The sequence below is a fragment of the Hippopotamus amphibius genome, chromosome 8 (assembly GCF_030028045.1).
Source record: "Hippopotamus amphibius kiboko isolate mHipAmp2 chromosome 8, mHipAmp2.hap2, whole genome shotgun sequence".
Taxonomy (NCBI): domain Eukaryota; kingdom Metazoa; phylum Chordata; class Mammalia; order Artiodactyla; family Hippopotamidae; genus Hippopotamus; species Hippopotamus amphibius.
The window spans coordinates 27,878,304-27,891,240 of NC_080193.1; the positions used below are offsets into that span (position 1 = coordinate 27,878,304).

Below are 12,937 nucleotides of genomic sequence, written 5' to 3' on the forward strand. Positions count from 1 at the left end.
TTCAAGAGGGAGACTCACTCTTTCCTGCTGCCGCTTCACCCGGTACTGTTTGAGCTGTTCTTCCAGCCGTTTCCGGGCCTGAAGTCGGACCTGCTCCTCCTTCTCCAGGGGCAGCGAAGCCTCTGTTGAGCCTGAGGTGGGGAAACGTCCGTTTAGAAACTCACAACGCACCAGGGCACAAAGGACAAATCAGAACAGCAGCTTGGCTGTTTTGCATTTTATTACCGATATGATTTAGCTTTAAACAACACATGGCTATCTAGTTTGAAAAGACTGTGCAGATGGAGAGAAAACTGTGAGCCTTGAACACTGACCATAGGCAGAACCCACCTGGTGGCAGACACACTGGCCAAGCACAGGGGCCATGCTCACACGATATGGGCATCCTGCTGGTAAAACAGGACACGGGCAACCTGTGCCTTTTAGTAACAAAAGAACTGAACGTGAAGTTGGTGCCAGTGAAAGCCTTGTGAGGCCCTCACCAAGCTCCACCTCTGTTCCGTGACACTGTGGAGGAGCGTGAAAAGCACCCAATGGAACGACAGTCAGCAGCGGGGACAGGAATACGCTACAGGACGTGCCTTCCTCACACAGTTACACCTGGGCTGCTCACCTCAGTCTCCTGCCTGAGGCGGCTCCCATCCAGGAGCTGTGCTCAAGCACAGGAGGGAAACTACTCTGACAACTTTTTGGGCTAATAACAAGATTTAAAGTATCTAAAATCCAAACCTTTCACTGTAGGTAAGAAAAAGGCTGAACAGTGAGTAAAAGGTAGGAGAGTTCCAGGTCTCCCAGCTGAGGGCCCAGGGGGTCACCAGCAGGCTGATGAGAGCAGAGAAATGCCGTAACTGAGCCCCTTTTCAGGCAGCACCATCTTCAAATGTGGGTTCTAGGAGGTAAGCAGCTGTTGCTGAATCTCACTAGGAATTCAGCACTGTTGTCACTGACTGTGCACTCATCACGCAAGAGGCCTCTCATACTGTTCACAATGCTGAGTGGTCCAGACAGCAGAGACCTAGAGGCTGTGGCCTCAGGCAGGGAACCCCACCAGCAAGTGCGGCAGCAGAGACATGGCCTCAGGGCTGGGCTAGGGACACACACTCCAGGACAAGCGCGGGGTGGGGGGGGGGGGTGGCTGAGGAAGACCAGGTGAGCCAGGTGGGTACCTGGGGCCAGAGCTCACAAACCCCTCAGGTTAGGAACCAAGATTTCACACGACATCTTGGCTGACATGTTAACAGTTAATTTACAGAGATGTTTCAAGTACACTGTGGCCCTAATGAAATAATGCCTGTGAAGAACCCTCTAGTCACCAGGGAAGTGTGAGCTGCAAATGAAAGCATCAAGGCAGCATCACAGCACACTCCCCAGACTGGTAAAGGCTGGAAGGACACAGCGTCCGCATCCTCTCATGGGGCGTCTGCGCCCTGGAAATGCGACCACATATGATAGAGATAAACACACCCGTTGCTTCTGACCAAGAATTCTGCTTCTAGGATGGAGCCCATAGAAACGAAAGCACCAATGCTGCGAACACGCACGGGGAGATGCTCGCTGCAGCGCTGGTCATGTGGCCCTGACCCGGCCATGCTCGGGGCTCCTACTGGCCTTGAAAGAAGGGATATGGAGTCGCATCAGCTGATCGGCTGACATGGTGCGATCTCCACGTGACGGCACTAGCTGAGGAAGGCATGCAATAATGTGAAGGATACAACCCCATTTTAAAAAACAATGAGCCCCAAACCTGGCTGTTTTCAGAGGCCTGTAAAGGACTGTGAGAATGTGGCTGACCTGGAGGGGCGGGGAGGAGGTACTGAAGGGGGGACAAGGCATAAAAACAGCATGTGTGAAATAATCCCATTCGGTAAAGTTGCACAGGTCTGTGTATGAAAACCTACGTGTTAGGAAAAGGCCTAGAGGTTTCTAGGGCTCATGGGCTGTCAGTTCACAACTTGTTCACCCCTGAATCCCCAGGGATCAGTACAAAATAAATGCCGATTAAAGTAACTCATAAAAGAAAGCCTTCGTGGTGTAACCATCGAGATCAATGCCCCACCAGCTCCTTGGTCACCACCCAGGGCGACACAGACACGCACCACAGGCCCTTCAGCCTTGGCCTTGAGTGCCATCGGCACCATCAGGCCCTGATGGAGGGTATCTTCTCTCTGAAATGCAGCTACGTGTTAAATGCATGACCCACCACAGTGATGAAACAGCAAATGGCAGAGGGGTGCAGCGCCTGTGCCTCTGAAGGATGGTGAGTGACAAGAGCCCCGGGGAGGGGGGAGGGGGGAGAGCCCACGGGAAGATGCTTACACAGTTGCGTCTCTTGCATAGGAAGACTGAGTCTGAGGGACTGCAAAGCTTCTTTTCTAACACTGCCCTCAGCACTAGTCCCCTGAGACTTCCTTAGGTTGTCATGGAAACCAGCCACACCTGCAGAGGCTTCAGGACCTGCTGATGGCGCAGGGTCTCGGAACTGTGGCGCCGGCCCATTCGGACAGGTGTCCCCTTGGCTTCCTCCTTCATCTGAAGCTCTGTTTACCTCAACACCGGCACCTGGAAAAGAGGGTGTGCTGGGCCGTCATGGTTTCCACAACTCAAACGGTGCAGGAGCGGCTCTAGCTACATGACCACTTTCCACATCCCATGTTCCCTCTGCGAGGACAGTGGGCTCGGCCCCTCCTGTGGGCAGTGACAGGACGAGTCACTCAACCTCGCAGAGCCTGACGCCCTCATCTGCGGATGCCCTCCTCACCCTCCACACTACGGCTGTGGAATTTAAGTAGTAATGTTTCCTTTTCACTTAAACATGACACATGTGAAATCTTATGAAAAACAAAATCACTGTCTATTAATAATAAAAAGTGGGAAAATTTAGAAAGGCACAAAGGAAAAAGTAAAACCATCAGTAATCCTATCACCAAAAGATTAAATCTGTTATTATTCTGGTAAAATTGTACACAAATTCGTTTTGTTTCCAAAATTAGCATAATAAAATATTCCTTGTTCTGAAAAAAAATTGTATGAAAGTCCGTTTTTAAAAAAATAGCAAAAAAACACCACAAATGCTTAAAACATAGCTGACAATGTTTCTCACAGGCATTGTTAACAGCAGTACTAACCAGTGTCACAGCCTCATGTCTACAAAACGCTGATTTCAAAATTATTTCAAAGCATAAGTTTATCAAACAAAACGAGAAAGGAAAGGCAGAGTTAGAATAGCCAATGAGGGCGATTATGGCAAAGCTGAGCACAGAACCCAGAGTCTGCCCTTCTGGCTGACAAACACCTGATGGGTAAAAACCCAAGTTAATCAGTGATGACCATACACCTGCATATCAAGCTCAGTTTCCTCCACTAACACTATTACAAGCAGACTTGTTTATACACTAACTGAAATCTATTTCTGTATCAAAAGGAAACACAAAGAAAGTGCTCTCCCCCGACAGGCCGGCCAGTTGGCAGCCAAAGAGCCAAGGAGACGTGTGTAGGGGCTTCCGGGCACATGCCGGGGATTCCCAAGCACTGCCATGCCCCGACCTCTCATGGGGTCAGCATCACCTGGATCTAGAAAATCCCCTCTGTGCCCAAGCAAATTTAAAATGGGTTTCTGTTGCTTGAAATGTGACCCCCAACTAATATAGCCTACTGTCACGCCTCCTGAAAGGAAAACCGGAATATAAACGGGGTGCCCCAGACTCAAAGCAGAGTGGGGAGACCCCACCACAGCCGTGACACACCATCTGTTCTTTCACACAAACAGCCCTCAGCCTAACTGCTGGGGTTGGGGGAGGAATCCTGCATTTCAGATACAAGTTAATCAGGTCGATACCACTTTCTGATGGGTTTATGGATCTGGGAGAGTCCCTCACCTTCCTGTTTACATAACAAAGTAATTTTTTGAGCATCATATTGCACTAAAAAAAAATCTACAAGAAGGCCCAATAAATAATAAGACCTGATTAGTTCCAGACATGAGCCTAACTGTGGATAAAAAACGATGATGAGACAAAAATGGCCAGCTCCACTTCCTGGCTGCTTCCCAAGTGCCTGCATTTCTGAGACGCAGGCACCATTCATCTTTCCGTTTCTTCAAGAGCGAGACTAAGATAAACTGAGGATCTTGCTTGAGGGCTCTCCTCACTGTTAGCGGCAGACCTAGTAGCCCCGCCCCCGCAACTGCAGAGGCCTTGGCCTTGGGCCCAGCAGCATCTGCCTCTCCTGGCATTTAAGGAGCAGTAACCACCAAAGCCATTTTAGGTGCTGGAGCACTGTTGTACAAGAACAGGAATGCAGTTTCTGCTAGCAAATCAGTACGTACACGTTATGAGTTTCAAGCACACACCAACCAGGAAGGGGTATGGAATGGAGTAATTCACCCTGTACTTTCGATGCACGACTAACCCATTAGCTAACATGTAAATGTGATCCAATAATGCTCAGATCACTAATGGACCATTTCTGGGTCGCCGTTAGTAAAATTTAGCAACCAACCAACCAAAAAGCTGGAATGTTAGGCAGGGAACAGTGATGTGTCAGTGAAGACCTGTGGAAGCCTTAAGGGTAAACTATGCAGCTCTGTCCTGTGGGAGCACAAAGCTCCGCAAAGTTCCCGCTCTATTTAATACGCAGGGTGCTTGATTCAAAGTTGGGATCAAGTAAAACAAAACAAAACCAAACCCTTATCTGATTACTGAAAACATACTCTGAGTGAATTAAAAGAGTAACTGGCAACTTACACTGGGCTTCATCCCACTGGTCCAGCGACGCCAGGGAGGCAGGGGGCTTTGGGGGGGCCTCGGGGCAAGCCGAGATGCCACTGCCGGATCTGTCCTCCAACAGGCCCTCCTGCACAGCCGCCGCACCGTCCATGGCCAGGGTGATACGGGCTGGGCTGACACTTGGGGGCTGCAAGTGAACTGTGAGCGAGTTTGGTTTCTGCCATTAGCAACAGCCAAGACCTCCTGCAACGGACCACACCAGGTTTGCCATTTTCAGGAGAAGATTTAAAGTCTCACAAACGGCCTGAATGAAATCAAACCAAGTAACATCATGATTTCTGACAGGAGTAAAAAGAGAAAGAAGGCTTTATGAAACTTCATTTGTCAGACTTGAAGTAACAATTCCAAGACTAACATTTGGTTCCCAATTTGCAACTGTATAATAAACAAATGTAGATTTATTCATTCAACAAATCCTTGAGCACCTACAATATCCTAGATTTTGAAGATAAACTGCTGAACCAGCCCCACCTGGCTCCTCCCTGAAGGCCACCTGCCCTGGTGCCGGCTATAAAGACCGCCCCACCAGGGTAAGAAGCTTTGCAGTCCGTGGCGGTGCTGTAATCGCTGTAATCGGCAGAGGGGGCCGTGGAGCTGGGGGTAGGGCTTGAGTGACTGAAGAGCTGAATCTTCATTTATTTAAATTTAACTAATGTGTGTGTAAATCGTCACATGTGGCCAGTGGCTCCTGTATTGGATACACAGGCCCAAGCGCTCACAGGGCTCAAAGGGCAAGCTCCTCTCCCAGGAGACCTGGCACGTCAGTGCCCAGGCCACAGCTCAGAACTAGACGGCAACGTGGAAGATGCAACTGCATGGAACTCGGAGGAAGCGTGGGGGGATGAGGACACATGGAAAGTAGCCACCTGGGGCAGGTAGAGAAAGCAACTCACAGCAGGTGACCAGACGCATCCTTCATTTCTCGCAGGATCTGCTATCCTTCAGCCCATCCTGCCAGGTTGAGTTTAAGGGAGCAAAACTTTGCCCAAAGTTTGGCAATTGGTTACTGCTTCTGAAGTGTAATAAGAATATTATTGCCTTGTTTCCTCATCAACAGATAAGGTGTTGCTATTATTCATTCTGCAGATATGTTGGCATTTACTTCCTTTAAGATAAGATTTCATATTATCCTATGTACTATTCTGCATTTCACGGATTTCAGGATGAAAATTTACATGACTTTTCTCCCCAGCTTACAAATCCCATATAAATGTTTCCAAAAAGAGCCTAAGCAGGAGCTGACTGCCACAGGACAGGCAGGTGCGCCTGCTCCTCCACAGTCCTCTGACACCCTGTCACCCACGAACAGGCAGCCCTTGGTGTCTGGCACAAGCCTGCCTGCCCTGTGGTGAATGCCCAGCAATGGGAACCCAGTGGTGTTTGGCCCGCAGCTTCAATCATCCACACATTCCCCTCTGCAACCTGTCATCTGACAGGCCAGCGACACCATGGATTAATAACAGTATTGTTACGAATATAAAAAGGCTATGTCTACTTTTTCTTTCTTTCTTTTTTTTTTTATGGCCATACCTCGCAGCTTGCAGGATCTTAGTTCCCCAAACAGGGACTGAACCCAGGCCCTCCGCAGTGAAAGTGTGGAGTCATAACCACTGGACCCCAGGGAATTCCCTATGTCTACTATTAAGTGTAGAGCTAGTACTAACGGTTTGTACTTGAAAGGATCACAGAACTGTGTGAAAACACAGGTAACTGCAATCCAATGTAGCTAATCAAAAAGCACTGGGTGCCACTCTGGCTCGAGGTGCCTGGCACGTGTAAGTATTTGAGGACCAAAACAGTGTCTGAAATGAAGGGAGGTATCAAGGCCAACCAAACGTGAACCTATGTGCAACAGTCCTCAGTCTCGTTTTTGTCCCTACGATAATCGGTAACCTCTTTCATCCATGGAGACACTTTCCAGGTTGGCCGGGTGGGTAGACAAACTGGCAGCTGGAAGCCCCACGCCTGTGCTGGCACAGCCCACAGGCCCCTCTGAAAATCAGCGTTTCACAGGGTCCTGCCTGCACAGAAAACCACTGTGACGCCTGCTAAGTCTGCCTCTCGGCCACGATCCCAGACACTCTGTGGGCACAGCTGGTGGTAAGCCAGGAGTGATAATGTAGAGAAGGTGCCCACAGCAAGGCAAGGCATGTCCGCAGAAGGACAGGCAGACTGTTCCTTCACTGCAGGCTTCACTTCAGGGACAGACAGATGACCACAGATGGATGGGTGGGACAAACATGGCGGAATGTGGAATCAACTGTCACTGCATATGGCCATCCTGACACGCTCCTTAACAAAAGAAAACATCTGCATTTTGCTTTGAAATGTCTGCTCTGTTCTGTGGGGGTGGGGTGATGATGCCTAAATCACCACATGCTCCCTAAGATGCCTGAAAGGGTAACAAGGACAGGCAAGTGCTTTTCAAGCAGAAGCTGGTCCCTCTGGTGCCCATGTCCTTCCTCCCTACCCCCACCTCCCGACCCCAGGCACATCCCCAAGGACCCTTCCATGTCTACATTAAGGCGCTGGTCTCAAGTCTCTCCTGGGCCTCAGGTAAAGCACCTGGCCTGCTCCCTTCTGCCATCATGATACCCCCTGCATGCATATCACACTGCAGTGTGTGTGCCCATCTTTTATATCCACTGTAAGATCCTGGATGCAGAAATCACCACTCCAAGTCTGCTCCTACCCCCTGGAACATCCCCTACACAGAGTGGTGCTCAACACAGGCTGCTGACCTAAATCTCTGCCTCACCAAGTTCCATCCCATAGCAATCAAGCCAGTGGTTCCAAAACAAAACGATACAGTATTTGCATCCTTGAGCACCCACAATGCCTTGTCAGATACAGAATAACCCCATTGGGAGCCACAGTTTTAGTGTGGGCAAAGAACACCCTGGGAGGTATAAACTGGAAGAGCAGCATGTAAACGGCCACAGGCCAGATAAGCAGTGTCACTAGGATGAGCAGGACAGCCAGCAGGGCTGGACTTACCTACAAAAGACAGAACATGCCAACCGAGAAGGGAGGACAGAGGGGCAGCCACGGAGCTGCCGAGAATGTGCCTCCGAGGCAGTGACAACACCTGACCCTGACACTGTGCAGGAAAGAGGAACACTGGCCGAGACGTTCGTGTCTACTGAGGAAGGCACGCCAACGACAGAGAGAAGTGCATCAGGCCATCTGAGCCCAGGGCCAATGCACACTCCCACTCATTTGCTTCCCTCTATTTGGATTTCTTGCTAAACAAGAGACCTTCTGATTCCCAAGGAGCCCTACCCCCTCCAGAGATGGATGGTGCTGCCCCTGAAAATAAGACCCTGTGACTGTGACTGGTTCTGGTAACTTATGAAGGTGGCTCCTGTTCACACACAGCTCTTCCTGAAGCCAGACAAGAGATGGAATTCACAGACCACCAGAAGCAGCCTCTGGTGAAGGGACACTTCTCCCTATCCATAACACACTGGCATTCTCCGTGTATCCTCAGCCTCATGTGAATTTTACTTAGCATGACTCAGTCGTCCAGGGCCTCATTATTTCAGATGCTGACAGAAACAGGACAAGGATGGTCAGACAGCTGGGAGCACACCACAAGAAAGCTGTTATTAGTAACGTGCACTCCATTTTGTGATTAAGAAAACAGAGACCAGCCTAATCACAGTACCGCTTCTGACTGCCTGTATTCTGCCGTGCTTCCCGGAGGGAAGAGCTGAGGCACAGCTGTCACTGAGAACTTCACAAGCGTGTGTAACTCTAGGTCCACACTGTCTGACATCGAGAGACTTCAGATCCAGAAACCACCATCTCAGGAACCTACATGATTTTCGGCTTCCCCCAGACAGTAGATTACAGGGCTTTGGTATATGCACATTAACAGCTCCATCTACCCCATTTTCTTTAAGATGTTCCTACTGACAATTAGAAACAACAGGGACTTCCCTGGCGGTCCAGTAGTTAGGACTCGGCGCATTCACTGCCGACGGCTCAGGTTCGATCCCTGGCTGGGGAACTAAGATCCTGCAAGCCACGTGGGGGGGCCAAAAAAAAAAAAAAGGAAAGAAAGAAACAACAGAATGTGGCCAAAGTGAAAACCCAGAAAACCTCAAGTCACCGTATAGCCATGTAATGTAAAGGACAGACTCGGGCATGAGACATCTTGGCTTCAGGTCCTAACTCCTCCATCCTCAGCTATGGGATCACCGGGCAGATTTCTTAACCACTCTTAGCTGGTGATCTCATCAGTAAGATGATGAGAAAAAGAATAAAAAATCTGTGCCAGGATTAAGTGCACATGGTCCATGACCTCAATAAATGCCAGCTACTATCTTGAGTGTTATTTTCCCTTCAGTTGATGCTTGTCAAAATCAAAAGTAAAAGCCAACTGAAGATATTCTCATTCAAGAAAGTATACTGCTTGGATAAAGAAGATGTGGTATACACACACACATATACACACACACACACACACACACACACACGCACCAGAATATTTATTACTCAGCCATAAAAAAATAACAAAATTTTGCCACTTGCAACAACATGGATAGATAAAGAAAGTCAAATACTGTATGTTATTGGAATCTAACAAATGAACAAATATAACAAAACAGAAACAGACTCACAGATACAGAGAACAAACTAGTGGTTACCAGAGAGGAGAAGGGAAGGGGGAGGGGCAAAGCAGGTGAAGGGGATTAAGAGGTACAAACTACTAGGTATAAAATAAGTTACAAGGATGCAATGTACAGCACAGCACAGAGAATATAGCCAATATTTTATAATAACTTTGTATGCAGTGTAATCTATAAAAACATCAGGGAGTTCCCTGGCAGTCCAGTGGTTAAGACTCGGTACTTCCATGGAAGGGGGCACAAGTTTCACTTCTGGTCAGGGAGCTAAGGTCCCACATGCCGCACTGTGCAGCCAAAAAACACAAACAAAAAACCCCCATCAAATTACTATGTTATACACCTGAAACTAACATAACATTGCAAGTTAACTATAATTTAAAAGTTATATTGCTGCTTAAGGAAACTGGCTTAAAAAAAAAAAAAAGGCTACTTTTGAACCTGAGTAATGTCAGATGATTTTTATTTCCTTTTCTTGCTATTCAAGGTCCACTGTAATGAAGGCTATCACTCCATAAAAAGTTATGTTTGCAATATTTAAGGGACAATTTAAAATATATTTTTAAAAAATCCATGAGTCACCTGTAAATGGCTTACAACGTCCCACTGGTTTTCAATCACACTGACAATAAAATCTAAGCCTCTTACCATAAACTAGGAAGCTGCATACCATCTGGTCCCTCCCTACTTTGCATCCTTGTTCCCTGTCGCTTGCTTCCTTTTTCATTACACACCTGCCATAGTTCTCTACCTAAAAACAACAAACTTACTCCTCCCACAGGGTCATCACACTTGCTGTTCATTCCTCCTGAAACACTCCTATCCCATGGTTTGCATGGCTAGTTTCTTGTCATAGAAGCTTTGGCTCAAAAGTCACCTAAGCAACAGGCTTTTCTACAGACTCACCCCAAACACCGCCCAATCCTCTCTCAGCAATGACCTCATTTACCGTCTGTATCCCTCCACTACAACATGAGTTCAGTGACGGGAGGGACCCTGACACGACTTCGGCTCTGGATCCCAGGACCTACAATGAACAGTGCCGGTCACACGACCGACACTCAATAAACAGTTGCTGAATGAACGCCGCGCTGTTGACCTGCATCACCTGCACGCTGGTGGCAACGCCTGGCCCCATTCCCTCTAGAAAGTATCCCTGCACCGGTGAAACGCCTCTAAGCAGCCAGAATCGAGATGGAAGCGAGGTAGACTGAGAGGCTGAAAGCACACGGGTTCTTTAAACAAGGCTTCACATTAACTACCCGACACCATGTCACGCATGTCATCCTGATAAAACTTCTGCAAAAGGACAAGAGCTGTTTCTCAGCAGCTCCAACAGCAGTTGTGGGCACCTCTGAACAAATTACTCCCCGGCACGGGTAGACAGAGCTCCGGAAGGGCTCGAATATATGTACATTTATGACGCCAGTTTCCTAACAGGTGCACAGACCGGCTTCCAGGCCCGGAGGCTACCAACGGTGAGGAGCCGGACTAGCGCGGGGCGTTGCCGCTCCAGGCGGAGCTGCGGCCGGCCCTCCGCGTCCACCCCGGCCCCGCCGCCCTTCGCCCGGCCCCTACCCCGACGGCGCCGCGGTTCCCTGGCTCCCCGTGCCCTCCCCGGCTGGAGCCCCTGCCCGGGCGCCACCCCGCGACCCTCACCCCAACGCAGCGGAAGCAGCCGCAAACGCCCGGCAAGGCCGTTCCAGCGGAGACGTGGCCCCGCGAGGGGCGGAGCGCGCCAAGCGACGAAGTCCGGCCCCCCGGAAACAGCCTGTGCGCGCTGACTCCGTTCCGGAAGAGAGATGGTCCTCTTCTGCTAGCCAGCAGCGGCCCTCGGGCCGGGACTGCTCCAGCCGCAGTGTCAGGATCGAGCCCACTCACAACTGGTCGGAAGAGGATTTGAGAAAGTGAGTTTGGGTCTCTTTCCCTCGTTAGAAACGCAGCTCCGGAACTTGCCGGACCAACTCCAACAGGAAGCCGGGTAATTGAGCTTCCGGCGGAAGTGGCGTGGCCAAGCTCCGGTCCCCACCCTCGCCCCGCCCCGCCCCGCCCCAGCTGTCAGTGTATGGGCGTGGTCCTCATGGCCCTGCCCCTACCTTATTGGGGACGTGGTTAGTAAGTACCCGGGGGCGGGAGCTGGGTCCAAGTGGCGCGGAGATGGTGGCGCCGGCCAGTGGCCCTCGCCCCTCAGCACCGAACCTTCTACCGCGCTAGTCCTTACTTATCTTTCAGGTACAAATGCAAAAGTGACTCCTACCTTGGAGCCGTAGCAATGTTTTATGTACATATAATTTATATATATATATATATATATTTTAATCTTTAAAAAGAAAATCGTTGGCATAGGGCACGAAGTTGAGGTGAAGGTTTTTCCTTTTCGTGTCTATGGATATCAAATTGTTCCAGCACTGTTTATTGAGAAGTCTATCCTTCCTCCATTAACTTGCTTTTGCACATTTGTCGAAAGTCAGTTGGCTGCTTGTTGGCTGTTTCTGGGTTCTCTGTCCTGTTCTGTTGATCACCATGCCTATCCCTCCGCGCACACCACAGTCTTCACCACGGTAGCCGTAATAGGGTGTTAGACGATCCCTCCCACTTCACTCTTCTTCATGACTGTTGTATCTATTCTGGAGCCCATGTCCTTCCACACAAATTTTAGAAAAAGCTTGTCGGTGTCTACAAAAATCCTTCCTGGGATTTTGATAGGGATTGCATTAAAACCATAAATCAATATGAGGAAAGTTGGCATCTTTACTATGTTGAGTCTTTCAATCGATGAACATATGTCTGTCCATTTATTTAGATCTTTGTTTTCTTTCATCAGCATTTTGTAGTTTTCAGCATACAGATCCTGCACGTTTTGTTAAAGTTTATACCTAAGTATTTCATTTTCTTTGGAGTGATTGTAAATGATATTCTGTTTAAAATTTTGGTTTCCACGTGTTCATTGTCAGTTTATAGAAATGCAATGGAATTCTGTGTGTTGATCTTGTATCCTGAGACCTTGCTGAACTCATTTATTATTAGTTCTAGGAGATTTTTGGTTGTAAATTCCTTGGAATTTTCTACATAGTTTACCATGTCATCTGCAAATGCAAAATTTAACTCAAAATGATCATGGATTTAAGTGTAAAAGTGTGGGAAACTATAAAAGTTTTATTAAACAAATAGGGGAAAACTTTCAGGACTGAGGGCTTGATGAAGAGTTCTTAGACATGACACCAAAAGCACAGTCTACAAAAGACAGAAATCAATACATTGGACTTCATCAAAATTAAGCATTTTTGTTTTGAGAAAGACTCTATTAAGAGGATGAAAATACAAGGCACAGACTTCAAGAAAATATTTATAAACCACATGAAGGACTGGTACCTAGGATATGTTAAGTACGCTCAAAACGTAAAAAAAATACAATTAGAATATAAGCAAATATATGAAGAGATGTTTCACCAGAAAGTATATATGGATGGCAAATAAGCTTGTGAAAGATGTTCAACATCAGTAGCCTTTACAGAAATGCAA

The 12,937-nt window shown here is 48.3% G+C and overlaps 1 protein-coding gene across 8 annotated transcripts in view; it reads right to left on the reverse strand.

Annotated features, from left to right (window-relative positions):
• Positions 1–11,241, reverse strand: part of GOLGA3 (golgin A3) — a 44,340-nt gene extending 33,099 nt beyond the window's left edge. For 3 of the 8 annotated variants that reach the window (XR_009055121.1, XR_009055122.1, XM_057745866.1), the window contains exons 1-5: positions 11,075–11,241; positions 5,678–5,796; positions 4,743–5,062; positions 2,317–2,559; positions 19–131 (exon numbers count right to left, since the gene is read on the reverse strand). Coding sequence is in view for 6 of the 8 variants with exons in the window: in XM_057745866.1 (XP_057601849.1) it covers positions 19–131; positions 2,317–2,559; positions 4,743–4,875 (489 nt within the window). In the remaining 2 variants the exon portion in view is untranslated. Of the gene's footprint in view, positions 1–18; positions 132–2,316; positions 2,560–4,742; positions 5,063–5,677; positions 7,598–11,074 lie in introns of those variants that run through there. The other 5 variants (XM_057745868.1, XM_057745871.1, XM_057745870.1 and 2 more) reach the window with 5 other exon arrangements.
• Positions 11,242–12,937: the final 1,696 nt, after the last annotated feature.